Source organism: Pleurodeles waltl, chromosome 12 (assembly GCF_031143425.1).
Source record: "Pleurodeles waltl isolate 20211129_DDA chromosome 12, aPleWal1.hap1.20221129, whole genome shotgun sequence".
In the NCBI taxonomy this organism is placed as follows: Eukaryota; Metazoa; Chordata; class Amphibia; order Caudata; family Salamandridae; genus Pleurodeles; species Pleurodeles waltl.
This window is the reverse complement of record NC_090451.1, coordinates 600,145,153-600,169,527: the sequence shown is the minus strand read 5'-3', so window position 1 is coordinate 600,169,527 and position 24,375 is coordinate 600,145,153. Positions and strand designations below refer to the sequence as shown.

The 24,375-nt window shown below is 47.8% G+C and overlaps 1 protein-coding gene across 1 annotated transcript in view; it reads left to right on the top strand.

Moving 5' to 3' along the window:
* Positions 1 to 24,375, top strand: part of TOMM40L (translocase of outer mitochondrial membrane 40 like) — a 265,960-nt gene that overhangs the window by 239,538 nt on the left and 2,047 nt on the right. The window contains exons 7-8 of the mRNA XM_069217818.1: positions 19,616 to 19,692; positions 19,822 to 19,924. Coding sequence (XP_069073919.1) covers positions 19,616 to 19,692; positions 19,822 to 19,924 — 180 coding nt within the window. The remainder of the gene's footprint in view (positions 1 to 19,615; positions 19,693 to 19,821; positions 19,925 to 24,375) is intronic.

Genomic DNA, 24,375 nt, shown 5'->3' with positions numbered 1-24,375 from the left:
TCTCTTTTATTTTTCTCTTATTATCAAAATTGGTTGTACTTCTTTATCATGATAGAACTGGTGTTGATCCTATCTTGCACTGTAATAATGTAAGACTCAGTAACAACCAGGTTCAGTTCTTCACACCGGTATGTTGATTTTTGCAATGTCTACACGAAATTCAACCCAATAAAAATATGTTTGACCAAAAAAAATGAGGTGCACTTTTCAATGGCATTTCATTATGGACCGGGTATACAGAAATTTATTTGGTAAAATATAGAGAGTCAAAAATAGGTATCAAGGAAACCTTTGTATTTCCAAAATGGGCACGAGATAAGGTGTTGAGGAGCAGTGGTTATTTGCACATCTCTGAATTCCAGGGTCCCTATACTAGCATGTGAATTACAGGGCATTTCTCCAACAGACGTCATTTTTACACGCTGTCTTACATTTGGAAGGAAAAAATGTAGAGAAAGATAAGGGGCAATAACACTTGTTCTTCTATTCTGTGTTCCCCCATGTCCCCTAATAAAAATGGTATCTCACTTGCGTGGGTAGGCCTAATGCCCGCGACAGGAAACGCAACATGGACACATCACATTTTTACATTGAATTCTGACGTGTTTTTGGAAAGTGCCTAGCTGTGGATTTAGCCTCTAGCTCAGCCAGCACCTAGGAAAACCTAGCAAACCTGAGCATTTCTAAAAACTAGACACCTAGGGGAATTCAGAATATGATGACTTGTGGGGCTCTCACCAGGTTCTGTTACCCAGAATCCTTTGCAAACCTCAAACCGTGGCAAAAAACACCTTTTCCACACATTTCGGTGATGGAAAGTTCTGGAATCTAAGAGGAGCCACACATTTCCTTCCACCCAGCGTCCCGCCAAGTCTCCCGATAAAAATGGTACCTCACTTGTGTGGTAGGCCTAGTACCCGCGACAGGAAATGCCCCAAAACACAACGTGGACACATCACATTTTTCTAAAGAAAACTGACCTGTTTTTTGCAAAGTGCCTAGCTGTGGATTTTGGCCTCTAGCTCAGTGAACACCTAGGAAAACCTACCAAACCTGGACATTTCTAAAAACTAGACACCTAGGGGAATTCAGAATGGGGTGACTTGTGGGGCTCTCGCCAGGTTCTGTTACCCAGAATCCTTGGCAAACCTCAAAATCTGGTGAAAAAAACCCAGTTTTTCAGCACATTTCGGTGATGGAAAGTTCTAGAATCTAAGAGGAGCCACAAATTTCCTTCCACCCAGTGTTCCCCTAAGTCTCACGATAAAAATGGTAACTCACTTGTGTGGGTAGGCCTAGTGCCCGAGCAGGAAATGGCTCAAAACACAATGTGGACACATCAAAATGATCTATTACAAAACGACCTGTTTTTGCAAGGGGAGGGGGGCACCTGTGTTTTTGGTCCCAGGTGCGGCGGTCATCTAGGTAAACCTACCAAACCCAGACACTTTTGAAAACTAGATAACTGGAGGAGTCCAGGGAGGTATGGCTTGCGTAGATCCCCCAACGTTTTCTTACCCAGACTCCAATGCAAACCTTAAATATAGCAAAAAAGTCACATTTTCCACACTTTTCTTTGTAGGATCTCTGTGCCGGTACCAATTTCCTACCACCCAATGTTCCCCTCGGTCTGCCGATAAAAATGATGCCTCACTTGTGTGGATGGCCTTGGTGCATGCAAGCAGAAAAAGACCAAAAACCTGTAGAGATTGAGGGGATGGCACAGCAAGTTGATAAGCACATATTTTTCTTTTATACATCTTTAGGCTGACTCTGCTTTGGGGACCCACACAAGTGAGGTATCATTTTACTTGGGAGACTGAGGGGAACGCTGGGTGGTGGGAAATTTGTGCCGGAGCAGTGATCCTACAAAGAAAAGTGACGAAAATATGCTTTTTTAAGCAAATTTTGAGGTTTGCAAAAGAGTCTGGGTAAGAAAATGTTGGGGGATCCACGCAAGCCACACCTCCCTGGACTTCTCCGGGTGTCTAGTTTTCAAAACGTTCTGGCTTTGGTAGGTTTCCTCATATGAAGGCCGCACCCGGGACCAAAAACGTAGTCTGCCCCCCAACCCCCCACTCCCCAAACACAGCTAGTTTTGTAATAGATAATTTTGATGTGTCCACGTACTTCTGTGATGTTCCAAACATTAAAATTGTGAAAAGAAACACATTTAGGTTACGTTAAAAAGACCCCTCACCCACCAACCAAGTTGATGGCATGCATCATTATCGGGGTCCCATCCGAGACACCTAGCATGTCACTGGTGTGCTGCCATGGCTGATTACAGCAGAGCAGGTTTTGTCATTTTTCCCACACATACTGTTTGGATTTGGCACAAGGGTGAGCGATGGTTCAGTAGATCAAATTTTAATAACAAGAGATTTCACAAAAATGAAATGCACTGTTAATAACTGAAAGGTCAAAAAACAGAATCAATGACTTACAGCTCGTGAGCTGTAAAGCCGCATCAAGGCACCAACCGCTTAACAGTCTATTCACACACCTTTCACACATGACATGCACAAGACCATTCACGCTGCCAGCCCTGGGCCCTGCACATTACAACACTCGCATCAACAGACAGCGCCATTCAAGGGCCCATCCCTTTCGTACGCCCACATGCCTGATACAGCAATCACACCAGCTGATGGGAGTGTGTGGACTGGCGTTTGGCTGGCACCGCCAGCCAAGCACCACTCCACGCACACCGCCAGCCAATCGCCACCCCATGCACACCGCCAGCCAAGCGCCACCCCATGCACACCACGAGCCAAGCGCCACCCCACGCACACTGCCAGACAATCGCCACCTCATGCACACCGCCAGCCAAGCGCCACTCCACACACACCGCCAGCCAAGCACCACTCCACGCACACTGACAGCCAAGCGCCACTCCACGCACACTGCCAGCCAAGCGTCACTCCACGCACACCGCCAGCCAAGCGCCACTCCACGCACACTGCCAGCCAAGCGCCACTCCACACACACCGCCAGCGAAGCGCCACTCCATGCACACTGCCATCACTTTTTTTTGTTTTTAAACAACAAATAAACCACTAACTTATTATAAATAAGTACAAAACTACAAACACAATAGCTCTTACTGCATACATGACAGTAATGCCAACCGTGAAACTGAACATATGAAAATATAAAACGTCACTTTACGCTCACGGTAGTTTGCAGTAATTCTTCTGTGTGTGGTAATTCCTGAAACAGCCAGCCACACGCAGCCCAGGCTTTGAAGGACAGTCCGGGCAGTACATCTGGCTCTCTGTCCAGATACCTCTTCGGGCACAGACTCTACATTTCTTAGTGGGCAAGTCTTTTTTGGGACTCTGATTCTCTAGGAACTCTTGCCTGTTCCACCACAATAAGGCTGTATATCACTCACTGACTCCTGAAATTTAACAAATTTCATCCTTGACTCGGGAACAATCCTTGAACACAACAAAAGCATTAAAAGGTGCCAAATGAAACAAATGGATGGCCAACTTTTTATACCACACATAAGACTTACGAAGAGCAGTGTAAGGTTCCAACCTCTGATCTACTCTAACACCACCCATGTGCTTATTGTAGTCCAAAATGCACGCAGGTTTGCGCACTTCCACAACCTGACCACAGTCACATGGGAAGTACTCTCATCATGAATGGTAGTTCGCATGTACACATCCCTCCTGTCTGCAAATGTCAGAGCCAGCAGCCCATTATTATGCAAGGCACTGCACTGTCCCCTCTCATGTTTTTTACAGACAAGCTCCCTTGGATAGCCTTTCCGGTTAAAACAGATTGTGCCACAAGCAACAGTGTCCACTCTGAACAATTCCTTGAACAACTGCACTCCAGTGTGGAAGTTATCTGCGCACAAATGGTGACCTTTGTTAAACACTCGTCTACCAAGTTCCCACACAATTTTCTCACTGACTCCAAAAGTGGGCAGACAACCAGGGGGGTCAATACTGGAATCCGTACCAGTGTAGACCTGTAAATTATACACATATCCTATACTACTTTCAGACAGCATATACATCTTAATTCCTAACTATGCCCTCTTGCTAGGAATGTACTGCTTAAAACCCAAACACCCCTTGAACAGGACCAAAGACTCGTCCACACTTATTTCTTTGCCTGGAACATACACCTCTGAAAACCGATCTACAAAATGATCAAGGAAAGGTCGAATCTTGAATAGATGATCACAATCAGGGTGATCTCATGCCAAGGCTACAGCATTGTCAACAAAATGCAGCATCCGAAGAAGAATAAAATACAGATTATGAGTCTTGGTTGCAGAAAATATAGCCGTTGCCATCACAAAACTGGTAGACCAATAAGACGCTAGTGACGGCTTCCTTATGAACCCCATCAAAAAAAGTAAACCCAAGAACTTTTTCATCTCTTCTAGATTTGTGGGAATCCACTGGGTTGCTCTAGACAGAGGCCTAAGTCTGGCAGCGTTGTCCCTCAAATACTGCTCTGCATACAAATTAGACTGCTCAACAATCTCTTTTGCCTATGTGTCACCTGAATCCTGCCAGGCAGGACCCCAGTGCTCATAATGTATGCCCTGTATGTGTTCCCTGTGTGGTGCCTAACTGTATCACTGAGGCTCTGCTAACCAGAACCTCAGTGTTTATGCTCTCTCTTTGCTTTAAAATTGTCACTGCAGGCTAGTGACTAATTTTACCAATTCTCATTGGCACACTGGAACACCCTTATAATTCCATTGTATATGGTACCTAGGTACCCAGGTTATTGGGATTCCAGGAGATCCCTATGGGCAGCAGCATTTCTTTTGCCACCCATAGGGAGCTCAGACAATTCTTACACAGGACTGCCACTGCAGCCTGAGGTAAATAACGTCCACGTTGTTTCACAGCCATTTTCACTGCACATAAGTAACTTATAAGTCACCTTTATGTCTAACCCTCACTAGGTGACGGTTAGGTGCCAAGTTACTTAGTGTGTGGGCACCCTGGCACTAGCCAAGGTGCTCCCACATTGTTCAGAGCAAATTCCCTGGACTTTGTGAGTGCGGGGACACCATAACACGCGTGCACTACATATAGGTCACTACCTATATGTAGCGTCACAATGGTAACTCCGAACATGGCCATGTAACATGTCTAGGATCATGGAATTGTCATCCCAATACCATTCTGGTATTGGGGGGACAATTCCATGCATCCCTGGGTCTCTAGCACAGAACCTGGGTACTGTCAAACTGCCTTACCAGGGTCTCCACTGCAGCTGCTGCTGCTGCCAACCCCTCAGACAGGTTTCTGCCCCCCTGGGGCCTGGGCAACCCGGTCCCAGGAAGGCAGAACAAAGGATTTCCTCTGAGAGAGGGTGTTACACCCTCTCCCTTTGGAAATAGGTGTGAAGGGCTGGGGGGGAGTAGCCTCCCCCAGCCTCTGGAAATGCTTTGATGGGCACGGATGGTGCCCATCTCTGCATAAGCCAGTCTACACCGGTTCAGGGATCCCCCAGCCCTGCTCTGGCACGAAACTGGACAAAGGAAAGGGGAGTGACCACTCGCCTGACCAGCACCTCCCAGAGGAGGTGCCCAGAGCTCCTCCAGTGTGTCCCAGACCTCTGTTATCTTGTATTCAGAGGTGTTGGGGCACAATGGACAGCTCTGAGTGGCCAGTGCCAGCAGGTGACGTCAGAGACCCCTCCTAATAGGTGCTTACCTCTTTCAGTAGCCAAACCTCCTTTCTCAGTAGCCAAACCTCCTTTTTTGGCTATTTAGGGTCTCTCCTCTGGGCTATTCCTCAGATAATGAATGCAAGAGCTCACCAGAGTTCCTCTGCACTTCCCTCTTCGACTTCTGCCAAGGATCGAGCACTGACTGCTCCACGACGCCTGCAAAACCGCAACAAAGTAGCAATACGACTACCAGCAACATTGTAGCGCCTCATCCTGCCGGCTTTCTCGACTGTTTCCTGGTGGTGCATGCTCTGAGGGCTGTCTGCCTTCACACTGCACTGGAAGCCAAGAAGAAATCTCCTGTGGGTCGACGGAATCTTCCCCCTGCCAACGCAGGCACCAAACTTCTGCATCACCGGTCCTCTGGGTCCCCTCTCATCCTGACAAGCGTTGTCCCTGGAACACAGGAGCTGGGTCCAAGTGTCTCCCACAGTCCAGTGGCCCTTCTGTCAAAATTTGGTGGAGGTAAGTCCTTGCCTCCCTACGCCAGACAGTAATCTTGTGCACAGCCTAGCCTGGGTCCCCAGCACTCCGTCTTGCATTGCCCAACTCGTTGAGTTGGACTCCGACGTTGTGGGACCCTCCTTTGTGACTCTGAGTCGTTCGCTGACCTCAGATCTTCTAAGTGCCTGTTCCGGTACTTCTGCGGGTGCTGTCTGCTTCTGCGGGGGCTCTCTGAGTTGCTGAGCACCCCCTCTGTCTCCTCCTCCAAGGGCGACATCCTGGATCTTCCTGGTCCCCAGCAGCACCCAAAATCCTCAACCGTGGTCCCCTTCCTTTACAGGTCCTCAGGTCCAGGAATCCGTCTTCAGTGTTTTGCTGGTGGTTGTGGTTCTTGCAGAATCCCCTATCTCGAATATACTGTCTTTCTGGGGTAGTAGGGTAACTTTACTCCTACTTTTCAGGGTCTTGGGGTGGGGTATGTTGGACACCCTTAGTGTTTTCTAACAGTCCCAGCGACCCTCTACAACCTACCATAGGCCTGGGGTCCATTCGTGATTCGCATTCCACTTTTGGAGTATATGGTTTGTGTTGCCCCTAGGCCTATTTCTACCTATTGCATCCTATTGTGATTCTACGTTGTTTGCACTACTGTTCTTACTGTTAATTACCTGTTTTGGGTTTGTGTACATATAATTTGTGTATATTACTTACCTCCTAAGTGAGAATATCCTCTGAGATACTTTTGGCATATTGTCACTAAAATAAAGTACCTTTATTTTTAGTAACTCTGAGTATTGTGTTTTCTTATGATATTGTGCTATATGATATAAGTGATAAAGTAGGAGCTTTGCATGTCTCCTAGTTCAGCCTAAGCTGCTTTGCAATAGCTACCTCTAACAGCCTAAGCTGCTAGAAACACCTCTATTCTACTAATAAGGGATAACTGGACCTGGCACAAGGTGTAAGTACCACAAGGTACCCACTACAAGCCAGGCCAGCCTCCTACACCACTCACTTGCCTGAAAAAGCTATACTCACCAGCAGCTTCTCTGCTCAGAGAGCTATCACCAATGATATCCCACTAAAAAGAAAAAAGAAAAGCAAACTAGACATAAGACAACACAGATATCGTTGTGCACAAATCTGAGGACAATTTAACACACAATCCTGCATTTAGTACACCACCTACAAACATGTCATTCATGCACGGCAACAATACTCCTTCGGAGTAAATTGTTTTTACTTACCTAAAACATTCAACTATGCAAACTGCAGGTCAACCACTGCCAAAACCGCAAGGAGCCACAGTACACGAAGCAAAAGCTTTGAACTAGAACAAAAAGAAGAAATAAACTGTTACAATCACAAAGGCAAAACCTTCGCCAGTTGACAAACACCTCACCACCAAGCATTTAGATTCTGCCCTTGGGGCAGATGGGCCTACAAAACAAATAGGCCGATAAATTGGTAACAGTTCTGTGCCCCCTTTGGGGGGCGACCCTTGCCAAAGGGAATGTCTTCCAAAAAAAACAAAAAACAAAGGGGAAAAAAAAATCCCTGGCGTCTTAGTGACTTCTGCCCCCCTTGGGGGAAGATGGGCCTAAAATAAAATAGGCCGATCTGCCCCAAAGGGGGCAGAAATGGCCATCAGTAATTTTCCCCCTTTGGGGGGTGACCCTTACCAAAGGGGCCGCCCCCCACACAAAACATACACACAAGATCCCTGGTGCCTAAGAGGATTCTGCCCCACTTGGGGGCAGATGGGCCTAAAAAAAATAGGCCGATCTGCTCCCAAGGGGGGGCAGAAGTAGCCCACAGTTCTGTGCCTCCTTTGGTTGGTGACCCTTGCCAAAGGGGGCGCCCCCCCCCAACACAAAAAAACAATGGTGAAAAAAATCCCTGGCGTCTTGGTGGCTTAAAAAAAATAGGCTGATCTGCCCAAGGGTTGCCACCCAAGACACAAGAACACACAAACACACACACAACACATTCCCTGGGGCCTAGTGGGTTTTGAACCCCCGTGCCCCCCCACTGCCGCCAGGGTCAAGATGAGCCGAAAACATGGCCGATCTAGCTCGGGGGGGGGTATAGTGCAGAACATATAACAAAATCTTGCCCCCAGGGCAGCAACTCTTGCCTAAAGGGTGGCTGCCCTAAAATATTATAATGAAGATAATCCCTAGTTCCTAGTGGGTTTCGACCCCCCGCCGAAACACGGATACTGTATTGCCCCCAGGGCAGCAACCCTTGCCTAAGGGGTCGCTGCCCTAAAACATTATAAATAAAGATAATCCCTGGTTCCTAGTGGACCAAGGGGTCGCTCCCCAAAATACATAAAGAAAACATCCCTGGTGCTTAGTGGTGGATTCCTCCTCCACGATAGCGGACCTCGCCCGAGATCGTGGAGCAGGAATCCATTGAAAACAGGCAAGGGGGAAAGGAAAAACTCTTTCCTTTCCCCCTGTCTCTGTTTTCCAACCCCCAACCACCCCCCAGGAGAAGTACTCACCTTACTCACGTCCTTTCTCCAAACGCGCTGGAAGCAAATGGCTTCTAGCATGTCCCTTGCATCATTTGATGACGTCGGCGGGATGTGAGCGCATTGATGTCATCAGATTGCCGAGGGGGTTTGGGGGTGGAAGGGGAAGCTATTCCCCTTCCATTCCTGATGAGAGTGTGTGGGCCGGGTGCAGGATGAGCTGATTTCGTCCCCGGCACACGGCAACCGTGGCCGATGGCGAGACCAGCTCATCCCAGGCACCCAGGGGTTTAAACAGCATCAAAACAATTGCAGAAGAAATCAACAACGAAAAAGATCCACCACAGGGTTCTGAGATATGAGTTTTACAAGTGACAATAAATTAGAGCATCTTTTCTCAACTGTGAACAAGCCTTGGCAAATTCACTTAGACACGTTTTCAGGGAAAACTTGTGTAAGTCTCAGTGCGGTCAGGTAGGAGTACTTGGGGAGGGGCAACTCCCACAAATAGCAAGCAAGGGGGATCAGCAAATTCCTAAGAAACAAGTACTTCCACAGAAGAAGCAGTCTACAAGCAGTTCCACGCACTTTACCCATGTTGCAATGGATTCCTATGTCAGTCCAAAGCTCAGTCACCATTGGACTACCTGTCACCCAGTGTACTAGTAGTCACGGGACAATCCTCCCTATATTAATAACTTGCTGTCTGAGGGTCCCAGCAACTCTCCAGCAGCTCTCCCAGGCTCAACAAACTTTGGTGCAACTCTGTACATTGGGTCCTGGCCCTTGGTGCTGCACAGTGGTGGTGGCAGCGGTTTGAAGACTTTGGGCTACCAACTAGCCCCAGCAGCCTTTTTCAGCTGTTGTGTCCCTGTGCTGCGAACAGGAGGCCAGGCAGCTTGCCCTTGGAGTTTCTTGACTTTGCTGGGCTCAGGAGACAACTTCTCCTTGAGCAGGACACAAAGGGGGTCATTCTGACCCCGGCGGTCAAGGACCGCCGGGGCCGGGGTCGGCGGTAGCACCGCCAACAGGCTGGCGGTGCTCCGCCGGGCATTCTGACCGCGGCGGTACAGCCGCGGCCAGAAGCGGAAAGCCGGCGGTGTACCGCCGACTTTCCGCTGCCCATGGGAATCCGCCATGGCGGCGCAGCTTGCTGCGCCGCCATGGGGATTCCGACCCCCTCACCGCCATCCTGTTCCTGGCGGTTCCGCCCGCCAGGAACAGGATAGCGGTGAGGGGTGTCGTGGGGCCCCTGGGGGCCCCTGCAGTGCCCATGCCAATGGCATGGGCACTGCAGGGGCCCCCGTAAGAGGGCCCCACTTTGAATTTCAGTGTCTGCTCAGCAGACACTGAAATTCGCGACGGGTGCTACTGCACCCGTCGCACATCCTCCACTCCGCCAGCTCCATTCGGAGCCGGCATCCTCATGGAGGGGTGTTTCCCACTGGGCTGGCGGGCGGCCTTTTGGCGGTCGCCCGCCAGCCCAGTGGGAAACCCAGAATACCCGCGGCGGTCTTTTGACCGCGCAGCGGTATTCTGGCGGTTCCCTCCAGGCGAGCGGCTCCCGCTGCCCGCCGGGGTCAGAATGACCCCCAAAGTGCCTTCCTTCGCTAGCCACCAGGTGTAGCAGGTGCAGTCATCTTCACAGCACCCTCACTTTGCTGGTCCCTTGATACAGCAGGGCACCCTTCCTTTGGTCCTTCTTTCAGCCAGTAGACAGCTGAGTTCTGGGTGCTCAGAAAATACCTTCAGGGTAGGATGTGGTTGGTAGCTAATGGGCTACCAGGTTTCCTCCCAACTGTTGACCGCTTCCTGTGGAGTGTTGCATCTGGCTAACCCAGGATGCATCATTCTGCCCACGTCTACGATGGTGACAGCCCTCTCTCAGTGTTCAGAGCTCCCTAGCCCACCCCTGGTATGTGGCTACCTCAGGGCTACATGCCCCTGCAGAAACCGGGTAGGCAACTGGCTTTCCCGTGTCAGCCTATCTGCCTAAATAATGGGGCAGTCCTCCTCCCTAGTGTGACACATCTCCACTTCAAAGGCGGCCTCTCCTTTGAAGCCAGCCTTTTGAGGCTAACACCCAGGTGGCGTCTTGCAGGAGGGAGGTACCACCTCCCTGGCCTGCAGTCACTCATTGATCTCCTTCCTGAGAGTCAGTGGAACTTCTCAGAGGAGGGCAGAAAGCTGTATTGTGGACAGCTCCATGTATGTCCGGAAAGGCACAAGAGTTTTAAAGGCAACAATGTGGCAGCTTTGAAAAAGCTGCACACTGCAACAATTTATATTAATTTCGACTTGAAATACCAGCCGGGCTTAATGTAGTAAGTTGTTTGATAACTTGGAGTGCCCACTTTGGTCGCACCATTCAGGAGTTAGCACAGTGAGGGCTCAGTGTGTAATCCTGTACTCGCCAATTGGGCGACCAAGTCTTTCGACAGTAACAATAGTGGTTTTGTGTGTTTACTGTCAGGACTTGTAAAATACATGTCCTGCCCATGTCATATGTTGCACCGTACCTTAGGACTCTGTAGGCCTGCCAGAGGGGTGACTTACAAAGATGTATAAGGGGAAGTAGTGGCTAGGAAAGTGCTTTCAACTGAAAAGTCGTGCTAGCAGTGCACGACTGCTTTGCCAGTATGCAGTGGTGGACTGGGGGACTTGCTTTACTTGAGAGATTTCCAGGGTGGCACAACCAGTGCTGCAAGTCCTGGTGTACCCCTCTAACATACATGTGCTGGGTATCAGGGTACCATATACTAGGGCATTACAGGTAAGTTAGACATTTCCAGTTGGATACAATCAATTCAACATGCATGTTAGGGTCAGGACACTAGCACTGAGGTCTGATTAGTAGGTCTCACTACCCTCTCAAAGTCGAAAAAAACCGCAGCATCAGTCAAAAAAGTGACCGTACAAAAAGTGGCATTTCCTTACACCTACCATCTACCAAAAGGAAGTCTTCAGGAAGCTGATCAGCAGCTACTAGCCATGCAAAAGTCTTACTCAAATTTCTAAAAGAACCCTGCCAGCTCCGCTAACTTCAGTGTCTAGGTCTGCTCCCTGCAACTTCAGGAATGTGAGCAATACACTTCCACTGTCTGGGAAAACCCTCTCCTCTGTCTTGTTCAAATGTCAGGCTTTTGGTATATAAAACAGATCCCACGAGCCCCCATTACTCTGGCTCACTCACGCATACACCATGCATGTACCATGCTGGATACACACACATGTATGACATCAATACAGTTTGTCAGTGCTAGGAACTGGAAAAGTATAGAGGTTGAACTTTACAAGAGAGGGCCAGTAGGTCCCACTCTAGTGACCCTGATAAAAAGGTCTAGGCACAACTATGTATGCACAAAACACAATACGCTTCCACCACCAGTCTATGTCCTGAACCCTAAAAAAGGATAGAAGTATACTATCGTTCAGTGAGGGTACAAGTGGCAGCTCTTCCAGGTCACAGAACCAGCCCAGGACCTTACTCGTATTGCTGGACAGGCCTCGCTTCTGCGCATAGATTAGGCTGGTGTTAGAGCCAAATTCAAAATCCAGGATACCAAATACATGCATTCGGACATTCAGAGCAGGAGCACATGACCGTACATCAAGCAGTGGATATTCCTCTCCCAACATCTTCTAAACAAGATCACCAACTTCTATTAAAAAAAAAATCAGCAGATGAACACTGACCTCCAACTCCCTACATTTTGAAAGGTCCATCCCCTGCTCACCCCAAACCTTTGAGGAGAACAAAAAAGAGATGAGCATGTGGATTTAATTAATCTCAGCCACTGGTAATTAACTGGGGCTGTCTTCCAGTCTATTATGTTTTTGCACACCTGCCACCTCAGACAGGAACCATTTGCAATTCAGTATTGGTCGTGTCAAATAGGAAAGGTCCACCCCGAACTGCCATGCCAGGCTCCTAATGAGAACAAACAACTACTGACTGATTTTGGCCTATTTGGGCCTCGTGATTATGGTGCAGCTTGAATCCTATGGCACAGTGAGCATGGGACCCACGTCTTGGTATAATGTCATAGTTGGAGTGTTGCATTGAGGAAAACAAACAAAAGTGATGGTTGGAATGCTTGAATTAATCTCAGACAATGGTAAATGCTTGTGCTGGATTCTAGTGAATTTCTGTATTTTCATTATGCCACCTTAGAGAGGTGTATTTTACTATGCTCACTCACCTTAATTCCTGTTTGCTTTCGTTAGCCAGTATTTTCCTTGTGTTTGCTATAAACTACATTCTGATGGATACAACTACCTGTGGATTCCTCACCTTATGAATTCACCCATGCGCCAGCATCCGACGGAAAATCTTCTTCCCTGCTCTCCACGTCGATGAGGATGTCACAATTGCACAGCTCCACGCGACTCCGTCTGACGTCACCGTGCCAATAAGAGGTCCTCGCCGGCGTGCTGACGTCAGTTCCCTTTTTACCGTGCCTTCGACGCTAACGGTTTTCTCCTAGCTCTCGCTACTGTTGGAGGATTGTTGCTAGTTTCTATCTGGTTTCTAGTTACAATGTCTCCTCCTAGGAAGTCGAGATTCAAGCCATGTCAAGAGTGCGGGGATAGCATGTCGGTTACTGATCCTAATGACGATTGCCTTTGGTGTCTGAGCTCTGAGCATGACGTCAAGGAGTGTGTTTCTTGCCAGAGCATGAATCCAAAGGTTTTGAAGGAAAGAGAGGCCAAACTCTTTTTGGCCAAGGCGAAGAAGGGGCATAAGAGCCATCGTAGATCCTCTTCCTATGCTTTCTCGAAGAGGCATAAGAAACGGCGTCGTCATGACTCTCGGCGTTGTTCGGCTCGGAGCCGATCAAGATCAAGGTCTCCATCTTGTCGGCACCGTGCGATGGGGGAGGCGAGTCCGATGGTGACTCCACAACCTCAGAGCCCTGAGGCTTCTCCAGCGCCGTCAGTCTTCGAGGTAGTGGCACCTCCGGACAGTCCTCGATTTTCACCTGCTGCTCATGAGTCCGATGTTCAACAAGCACAGGTGTAACAGGAGGATCAGCGGTATCCTGCCTTCCCGGCTCCGGGAGCGGATCCGGCGGCATTTTTGAATGGCATATTCTCCATGTTCAATGCGATGGCCCCTACTGGTGCACCGGCTGGTCCCACGGGTCCGTTGGCATTTTCGTTGGGCTCCCCTGCTCCATACAAGGCGGCACCGTTTATGCTATTCTATCCAGCTGAGAGTGCTAGACCGGCGCCGAAGACATCGCCTCAAGGCCCTGTGGTTCCCATGACGTCACCTTCCAGGACTATGGCGCCAATTTCATCGCCCCCTTAGCCGTCGGCGATGGTGGAGCCGCAAGTGTCCTCAGCGCCATTGGGATCCGTTATGGCGCAGGATCCAAGTGATGGATTCAACCAAAGTCATCCTTCCTCTCCTGTTCCACGTCAAGTGTTGACGCCAGTGTCACCGACGTCAGACAATTCTATGTTGACGCCGAGGTTGGAGGCTAGACTGAGGTCACGCAGAAAGGCCTTGAGACTCTTAGAAGAGGAAGAGTACCAAAGGCAGTTGTTGGAGGAGGGGGAGATTGTGGAGCCCTTGGGAGAATATCAAGGGCTGGATTTGGCCAGTGGGCTTGACACTTCCCCAGAATGGGACTTGTCTTCACCGGGGGAGTTCACGGAGGAGGCAGCCTCCTTTCACACAATGATCATGAAGGCGGCAGAGTTTTTAGATCTTCCATTGCCTGCTGCGGAGGTTAAGACAAACATTTTAACGGAGGTCCTGTATCCTTCTTCAACTTCTGCGGATCCTTTGCTTCCGTCAACGATGCTCTTAGGGAGCCCATATTAGAGCTTTGGAAGAAGCCTGTGTCGTCGCCTGCTGTGAATAGATCTGTAGCACAAAGATATAGAGTGGTGCCTGGTGATCCGGGATTTTTTATCGAAACATCCTACACTGGAGAGTCTGGTGGTTCAGGCCTCTTGCTCTACACGGTCTATGATTCCATCAGCAGGGAATCCAAAAGGAATCGCAAAGAAGACTTTCTCGTCCTGCAGCATGGCTCTCAAGGCTGCGAATGCTACCTGTGTTCTGGGTAGATACGTCCATGCCCTGGTGGACTCGGCCAAGGCTATGGTTCCTGACCTGCCACAGGATGTACAGAGACCATTTGGTGAACTCCTATCTGATGCGCAGGCTGCGGCAAAACAAATAATCCAGTCTGGTCTGGATTCCACGGACTCGGTGGCCAGGGCAATGGGTACATTTATCGCTACCAGGAGGCACGCTTGGTTGAGGTCCTCTGGGTTTTCTTAGGATGTACAGACCACTTTATTGAATTTGCCCTTTAATGGGGAAAAGCTGTTTGGTGATTATGCGGACTCTGCCCTATAGCGCTTTAAAGATAGTGGGGCCACAGCGAAGTCTTTGGGTCTGCAAGCCTCTTCGGTTACCCCTTTCAGGTCCTTTCAGAGGTTCAGGGGGTTTGGGCGTGGAGCCGTTTACCATGGAAGACCCTAGTCCACGGTCCAGCAGCCCACCAGCCTCCCATATCGATCCTTTAGAGGGCGAGGGAGGGTTAGGACCAGAGGGGCCTCCCAGCAGCACCCTGTATCATCCTCTTCCTCTGGAGGACAACAGCAAGGGAAACAGCCTTAGTTTTCTCCCCTTTATCGACCATACTTCTCCCATAGGGGCAATATTACGTCTTTTTCTCCACGAGTGGGAGTTAGTTACATCAGACTCATGGGTTCTAATCATTGTGAGAAAAGGATATGCTCTCCCTTTTCAGGAGCTTCCTCCTCCCATCCCTCCCGTCCCTCGTTTTGCTCAGAAGACCATCTCCTGTTGTTGCAGCAGGAGGTTCAGATGCTGTTGTCAAAAGGTGCAGTGGAGTTGGTTCCAGAGCAGGACAGGGGTCAGGGTTGTTATTCAAGATACTTCCTGATCCCCAGAAAGGACGGTTGTTTGAGACCCATTCTAGACCTGAGGATTTTGAATTTGTTCCTCAAACAGGAAAAATTCAAGATGCTGACTCTGGCACAGTTACTTCTGGTGTTGAACAGAGAGGATTGGATGGTGTCTGTCGACTTGCAGGATGCTTACTTTCATATCCCTTTACTCAAGTCGCACAGGAAGTTTGTGGTAGGGTCGCAACACTACCAGTTTGTGGTCCTTCCATTTGGTCTTACTTCAGCACCTCCAGTCTTCACAAAGGTGATGGCAGTGGTGGCAGCAAGTCTCAGACGGAAAGGGATATCGGTATTTCCTTATCTGGACGATTGGTTGATCAAAGCTTCGTCTCCAGAGCTTGTGTTGCGTCACTTGCAGACGACAACTCAGTTGTTGTTCAGTCTGTTTTTTTAAAATAAATGTACCCAAATCTCTCCTGGAGCCCTCTCAACGCCTCCTGTTCATAGGGGCAGTACTGGATACAACATTGAATCGGGCCTATCCTCCGCCGCAGCGGATTCAGGACATTCAGGCGTTAATTCCAATGTTTCAAAATGGAGCGGTTGTTCCAGTCCTCAAGGTCTTACGCCTGCTCGGTCTGTTCGCTTCTTGCATTCTGTTGATCACTCATGCACGTTGGCCCATGAGGGCTCTTCAATGGTGCCTCCGCAGGCAGTGGTTTCAGCACAAATGGGATCTCGAGGAGCCGATAACGATCTCCAGAGACACTGCAGCTGAGTTACGATGGTGGGCTGTGGACGGCAACCTTTCTCAAGGAAGGCCGTTTTCACTGCCGCCTCCGGTGGCCACGGTCATGACGGATGCTTTCACTCTAGGGTGGGGAGCTCATCTGGGGAACCTGGAGATCAAGGGTCGTTGGTCTCCAGTGGAACAGACTTTTCACATAAATCTGTTAGAATTGTGGGCGATATGTTTGGCTCCCAAGGCCTTTCTCCCGTCCTGTTGCTGTCAGTCAGTTCAGGTCCTGACGGACAACACTACCGCAATGTGGTATATAAACAAGCAGGGAAGAGTAGGGTCGTATCTTCTCTGCAGAGAAGCTCTGCGTCTCTGGTCCTGGCTTGAGGACCATCGGATTTGCTTGATAGCAAATCATCTGGCCTGAGTGCTCAATGTATGTGCGGACACTCTCAGTCAGCATTTTTCGGCCGATCAAGAGTGGCGTCTCCATCCGGATCTGTTCCTGCACATCTTTCAGATGTGGGGTTCTCCAAGGATAGATCTGTTTGCCACTCGGGAGAACGCGCACTGCCTGTCATTCTGCAGCCTCCAGTATCCGGCGCAAGGAGCTTTGGGGGATACGTTTCAGATCTCTTGGTGCAACCAGTTGCCTTACGCATTTCCCCCATACCCTTGATCCCTCGGATTCTGAGGAAGATTTGCCAAGATCAGGCTCAGGTCATTTTGATAGCTCCGGATTGGCCAAGAAGGGTGTAGTACACGGACCTTCTCCAACTCTCGCTCTGCCCTCTGCTCCGTCTCCCTCTCAGGGCAGACCTCCTCTTGCAGTTGCAGGGGCAGGTTCTACACCCCCTCCTCCAGAGCCTGCACCTTCATGCCTGGAGATTGAACGGGCAACCTGAGTTCCTTTTCTCTCCCACCAGATGTAGTGGATGTTATTTCATCGGCCAGGCGACACTCCACAAAGACCGTTTATGCGGCAGGTGGGCAAAATTCCTTGCTTGGTGTGGAGAAAAGCTAATTGATCCTTTGAAGGCCCACCTTTCTGATATTTTATTATTTGCTTTAGATTTAGCAAAGAAGGGGTGTGCAGTGGCTACAATTAAGGGTTATTTGGCTGCTCTGTCAGCCTTTCTTTGCCTCCCGGATCAGCCCTCATTGTTTGAATCGCCTATTGTGATTAGGTTTTTGAAGGGTTTAGTTAATAGGTTTCCTCCCACTCCTTTGCATGTACCTCAGTGGGACCTAAATCTTGTTTTAACGATTTTAAAGGGGTCACCTTTCGAGCCCATGCACTAATGCGCTTTAAGGTTTCTGGTGCTTAAAACAGTTTTTCTTGTTGCTATAACCTCGGCTAGGCAGGTTAGTGAGCTTCAAGCTCTTTCTGTTAAACCCCCCTTCACCTTGTTTTTCCCAGATAAAGTGGTGTTGAAAACCAGAGCGGCTTTCCTGACAAAAGTTGTCACTCCTTTTCATATAGGGCAGACCATTACACTTCCATCTTTCCACCTTCCTCCTCACCCCTTCAAGGAGGAAGAGAGACTCCACCGTTTGGACCCTAAAAGGGCGCTTAGGTTTTATATTGAAAGGACGAAAGACTTTCATCTGGAGGACCAGCTGTTCGTGGGGTATATTGGACAGAGGAAGGGCAGAGCAGTCCATAAAAGAACAATCTCCAGGTGGGTAATTCTTTGTATCAAGATTTGCTACTCGTTGGCAAAGAAAGTTCCCCCTGAGGGTATCAGAGCCCATTCCACCAGGGCTAAGTCCGCTACTTCGGCCCTGGCAAGAGGGGTTCCAGTGGTGGATATTTGCAAGGCAGCAACTTGGGCGTCTCTCCACACCTTCGCAAAGCATTACTGCTTGGATTCAGAGGTTAGGAGGGACGGCCATTTTGCACGATCTGTATTGCAGGACTTCTTGGTGTAACCAGGCAGGCTCCCACCTCCGAGTGCGGTACGCTTTGGGACTCTATTCATAAGGTGAGGAATCCACAGGTAGTTGTATCCATCAGAAGAACAAGTTACTTACCTTCGGTAACGCTTTTTCTGGTGGATACAATAGCTACCTGTGGATTCCTCACAGTCCCATCCGCCTCCCCGTTGCCTGTCTGGTTGCACTAAGATATGTGGTTGTATAGGTGTATGTATATATTGATCTTTTTCCTGTATATATAAATTATGGTTTTGATTATATTGCATCATGGAAGTTTTATGTATATATGTATTTATTGGAGTTATTGTGGGGTCGGTTCTCACCTGTTCGCCTCAAAGGCACATAAAAAATGGGTGAAACTGACGTCAGCACGCCGGCCAGGACCTCTTATTGGCACGGTGACGTCAGATGGGGTCACGTGGAGCCGTGTAATTGTGACATCCTCGTCGACGTGGAGAGCTGGGAAGAAGATTTTCCTTCGGATGCTGGCACATGGGTGAATTCATAAGGTGAGGAATCCACAGGTAGCTATTGTATCCACCAGAAATAGCGTTACCGAAGGTAAGTAACTTGTTCTTCTTACCTTTCTCATCGGTCTCTCTCGGTCTTCCATGGCTTCACTCTTCTTTGGTCTTCTGATCCAACTTGCCTGTATTGCTTTGCTTTGCCTTTTCCTTTTCATTTGCTCTCCATGACTTCTTCAACAAGTCTGTTTTCTCACCTACGATTCCTTTCTGTTCTTGTCCATCATTTCCAGTATTCTCTGCACTCTCATTTTTTCTTATGTCTTCCTTCATGCTCAGTCCGTCCTCCCTTCCCCACCTTCCTAGTGCTCTTTCACCAGGTGATGCTGTAGTCAGAACATTGTCAGTCTGTGAATTGTGTTCTATATATAGGATATGTAAATATTGTCCTGTGGAATTGATCATAAAAAAATTTAAACTCAATGGGACAGTATTTTTGTCAAAGAAATTTAGAACACAAGATTTTTCGTCACATAATATTGCTGACTACAATATTTTGACATTCAGCTCTCCTCCATATTTATTATTTTTCAAGTCAAAATCTTCTGTTTTCCTTTGTTCTCTCTTTCTTGCCATGTTTATGTTTCTCTTGCATTTGTCATTTAATCCTTACTTATTATTGTCTCCTTCATCCACCTCATTCACTCGTCATTGGTTTCTCAGTTTTCTTTGTCATGCATGCCATTTGTTGGTCTTCACCTTTTCTACTTTTCTTGTCTAGCAGTCTTATGTGCTTTTGGTTTAATCAACGTCTCTCTGCCCCTTGCCTTCGAGTTCACATCTGTCTCATTACTTCTTGTTTGGTTTCTGGTTTCTGTCTTTGAAGCTTTACACTATCAGACCACCCACATCTGTTGTCTATGCCTTTGTTTTATCTTCCAGCTCAGAACTGGGTGGCAACACTGAACATTGGTTATGGTGGCGCTCATGCCAGCTATTACCACAAAGCCAATGACCAGGTAAAATCTTCTTAAGACTTTCTTCTTTTCATTGTTGTTGGTATCCTTTTCTGGTGCTGTATTATAAAAAGACGTAGTTTTAATGCTATCACTTCAGGTTAATAACCTCATATTTCTTTCTATATATAGATCCAGGTCGGCGTGGAGTTTGAGGCCAATACCAGGTTACGGGAGACGTCTTTTGCCTTTGGTTACCAGCTGGACATCTCCAAAGCCAATGTGGTTTTTAGAGGTAAGCCTGATAAAAATGCATTATATATATATTTATATATATAATAATAATATAAACACCTCCTGTCAGTCACCAGTACATAGTTATAGTTAGGACCTAGTTTCCATAGGTAAAGCTTTTTCTGTTTTGCCAATAACTTTGGCCCCGTTATGCGAATCCTCAGGAAATTTTCAAAACCAGCTTGCCACACACTTCGGCTTCTGTCTTGAATCTTTTGGGGTGCCTCGTCAAGCAGGATCCGAGAAAAGGGGGAGGGTCCCAAAACGCACATTCCCCATGCAATTTTTCAATAGGGTTTTTAGACATGACTACAGCCTAGTAAATATAACTCACACCCTCGCCATGCACTACTAATTACCCCACATATTACATCACATGTTCTGTGACATAATTTTAATATCACTGCAACATTTTCAGTGAAATTATTGCTAAGAAAACTGTGCATGGCAGGGCACAAATTATAGTTACCATAGGGCATGAGTTATAGTTTGTGGAGATAGGTGTAACTATAACTGCTGATTGTCTTTGATTTTATGTGTGTAAATTCTAAATCTATCTATAACGTTTGTGTAACCGTATGTTTTTCTTAGTGAATTTCTAAGGTATTTTAAATTATTCTGTTTCCTAAGTATAAACTATAACGTCCCTGTAACCTTTAGTTTTTTCAGTGAAAAATATATATATATATATATATTTTATCACTGTAAAAATCGATGGTGACAGTGGTGTTATAGTTAGGTGAAAATGCCAGTTGAAACTTAACGTTTTAAATTAGAAAAAACACTGAAATTCTACAGTATTAGTTATTTCAAGTTACTATAACTCTTGCCCCTGCTATACACAGTGTTGTCGCCAATGATGTGGCAGAACATGCCAGGAGTGTTGTAATATGTGAGGTCATAAGCAGTGCATGGCAAGGGCACGATTTATAATTACTTGAAACTATAACTGTTAAATGTCAAGTGTTTTTAGGTTAAAATGTTGTGTTTAAACTGATGTTTTCACCTAAATATAACATCACTTTAACCTTCGTTTTTTCAGTGAATTTCCGCATTATTTTAATGCAAAGTAAGTTATTATTACCATGCCTAACTAATAAGCCACTTTAACCTTGAATTTCCACATTGTTTTTTAAGTTAAAATGATTTTACGATCCATAAAGCTAATCTCCCCACCCTGCCTCCAATCACACGCCAGAAGTCAGCCACCCACTGCACATAGCCTTATGACGTGCACGGCAGGCTGTTGGCCACTGGTCCTGGCCTGCAGCCAAACCCCTTACTCAGCACAGCCTTTGCCACTGCAGGCACTGAATCCCGCCCCCGCTTTTCGTATTTTTTCTAACCCAGCAGGACTCTTCAATTACTTTATTCCTTTATTAATTCAATGGATTTATGTGTTGCTCATGCCCTGATAGTATGTCAGTACTTTTCAATATAAAGCAAACAGGGACAATTGAGTATTGTATGCAGTAGTATAACTTGAAGAAACTAGTTGATTCCTAACTATAAGGTATAAGTAAGATTATAAACATGGTGCAGAGGATAACATGGCGTGTGGGACATACGTGAAAAAGATCAAGCAGAGGTTAGGAGGAAAAACTGAAGAACTCTAAGAAATCAGCTGAGTTCTTGCAATGATAAATATGTTATAAACTTTGTGTGGAGGATGACACGGGGGTATTGATAGTGAGCGGGAGATAGGTCAAGAAGAGGCCCGGAGGAGTAAAGGTAGAATGATGCCTGAGAGTGCTGCTGATGTTTGTAAAAGGTAATGATGTCAGTTAATATGCTGGTAACTGCTGGCAGCATTTAAACCTCTGAGTTCTGGTAGAATGCATGACTGACAGGGCATATGTCAGAGGGATGTGCTGTCAGCATTGGTACTAGGAGCATCGTCAATAGTTATACGCAAGAGTGATGCCAACATCTGTGGCGATAGAGTGTTTCCAGTGCATGTCCCTTGGAGTGCCACAGATATTACTGCCAAGGAGTCAGGCAGCATGTGTGCCTATGGGTGCCTTCAACATTTATAGCTGGTTAGGGTGTCGACATTTCTGCCAGGAAGAACTGTCAACACTTACATCTGGGAGGCTTTCATCATTACTGCCTGGGAGTGCTGTCAACATTTAGAGCTGGCAGGGCTGCCAACATTACTTCCTGGGAGTACTGACATCCTCTATACCTGGGACTGCTGCCAACATTACTCCCTGGGAAAAAAGACAAAGTTTTTACCTGGGACACCTGTCAATATTATAATATTGATGTCTGTGAAAGCAGAGATGTATAGCAAGGACTGCGCCAAACATAACTACCTGGGATTGCTAAGAACATTTATAGTGATTGGGCTGCCGAATCAACATTTCAACTGTCACGGTGTTCAAAACATATAGGCCCTCATTGTGACCCTGGTGGTCGGCGGAGAAGTGGTGGTAATACCGCCAACAGGCTGGCGGGAAAAAAATGGAATTATGACCATGGCGGTTACCGCCATGGTCATCCGCCACTTCTCCATTCCGACCGCCAGGGCGGAGATGACCACTGGGCTGGAGACTTGGGTCTCCAGTCCGGCGGCCGTCACAAGACCACCGGCGGTATAACGACCCTGCTGACTGCCATGGATTTCATGGGTTTGGGAACCGCCATGAAATCCATGGCGGTAAGCACTATCAGTACCAGGAAATTCCTTCCCTGGCACTGATAGGGGTCTCCCCCACCCCGAGTCCTACCCCCACCCCCACCACCCCCCAAAGGAAGCAGGACCCCCCTCCCCCCCTACCCCCAACATTACTACACAGACACACACCCTACACGCATGCAGACACCACCAACACACATACACGCACACCCACATACAGACATACACGCACACATCCATACATACATACATACATACAGACACGCACACATTTCCAAACACACTACATCCCCCACATGCCTACACACTCACGCACCCCTCTACATACTCACATGCACACCTACATGCACGCACACAACACCCTCCCACCCCCCTCCCCTAACGGACGGTCAACTTACCTGGTCCGTTGATCCTCCGGGAGGGGACGGGATCCATGGGGGCTGCTCCACCGCCAGCATCCCGTCACCAGAACACCGTCACGCCGAATCACGGAACGTGATTCGGTGGGCAGTGTTCTGATGACGGGATGGTGGAGGTGGAGCAACCTCCACTTCCCCGCCGACCGCCAGTATGGCTGCTGGCGGCTCTCCGTCTGAAAAAGGACGGAGGGCTGCCAGCAATCATAATACGCCGAGCGGAAAACCGCCTGCACTAGCGGTCTTCAGCACGGCGGTCCCTCGGCCGTCTTTCAAAAAGACCGCAGAGGTTGTAATGACCACCATAAACCTGCACAAAACAGATGGAAATATGTCTGGAAATAAACCGCAGTTCGGGAGAATTAAATACTGGAATGGTGTGGTAATACTGCTTTCCCCGTGTTGTTCCCCATTCCAGATGTTATAGCTCCTAATCGCCCAGTTAAGGAATGGGAATAGTGCCTTGTATTTGTAATACCATGTACACTATTACTCTGCCTTAACACCAGCATCTTTTAATTCGCTTCTGAGAGGTATTTGTGCTTTTCCAATTCTAAGCATTGGCAAATCCTTGTCAGTGGGCAAGTCCTGGACCGACCAATGATGCCATACTTAGCAGTCATATATGTCATTAATCTACTCCCTACCTACTTCATTTCTAATGTATTGCTATGCAAGCGTAGCAGTCCCAGTCCCACCTTGACACAGCCCATCAAAGACAACTTTACTTGTGAATTTCATTGCAAATCTGCTGCACTCTTTCTTCATCCACAACTCTCCTAGTGCATGAAGAGTGATTTCTTGGTGCTCTACTAACTGATATGCATGCCAGCCATTGCCACGTACCAAACCGAGCTAGTACATCACCCATACATCTTGTCAACCCTTCACTCTAACGACTCATTTAGAGCACATTGTGCCATGTCCTGTCTGGCCATCATACCTCGTTCACCCTGGGCTTGCATCACTATGTTCTTTAAGGCTTTGTCATCTTTTGTGACATATTGATGGCCGGCATCACCAGTACACACATCTTCACTTGATGGACTATATAGTTTACATCACCCGGTTTTGCTGGGCATAATTTGATAAACTGAATGTAATGAAAAATGTATTATGATGGTTTAATGGTAAATTTTCCAGCATTTAAGAAACGAATATTATGATGGATCAAATATGTGCAACATAGGGGGTCCACTAACAACTTAGGACCTGATTTTTAAATGATGGAGACGGAACTATGTTGCAGTGGCAACAGAGTTCCATCTCTGCCAACATTATGGTTCGCCCGCCCGATTTAGAATTTGGCGGATCATAACTTTGAAGACAGCAGAGAGTATTCTGTCTCCGCTGTGGTCAACCCCCTCCAGTGGCTTGATGGAGTGAAGGCTGTCAGAA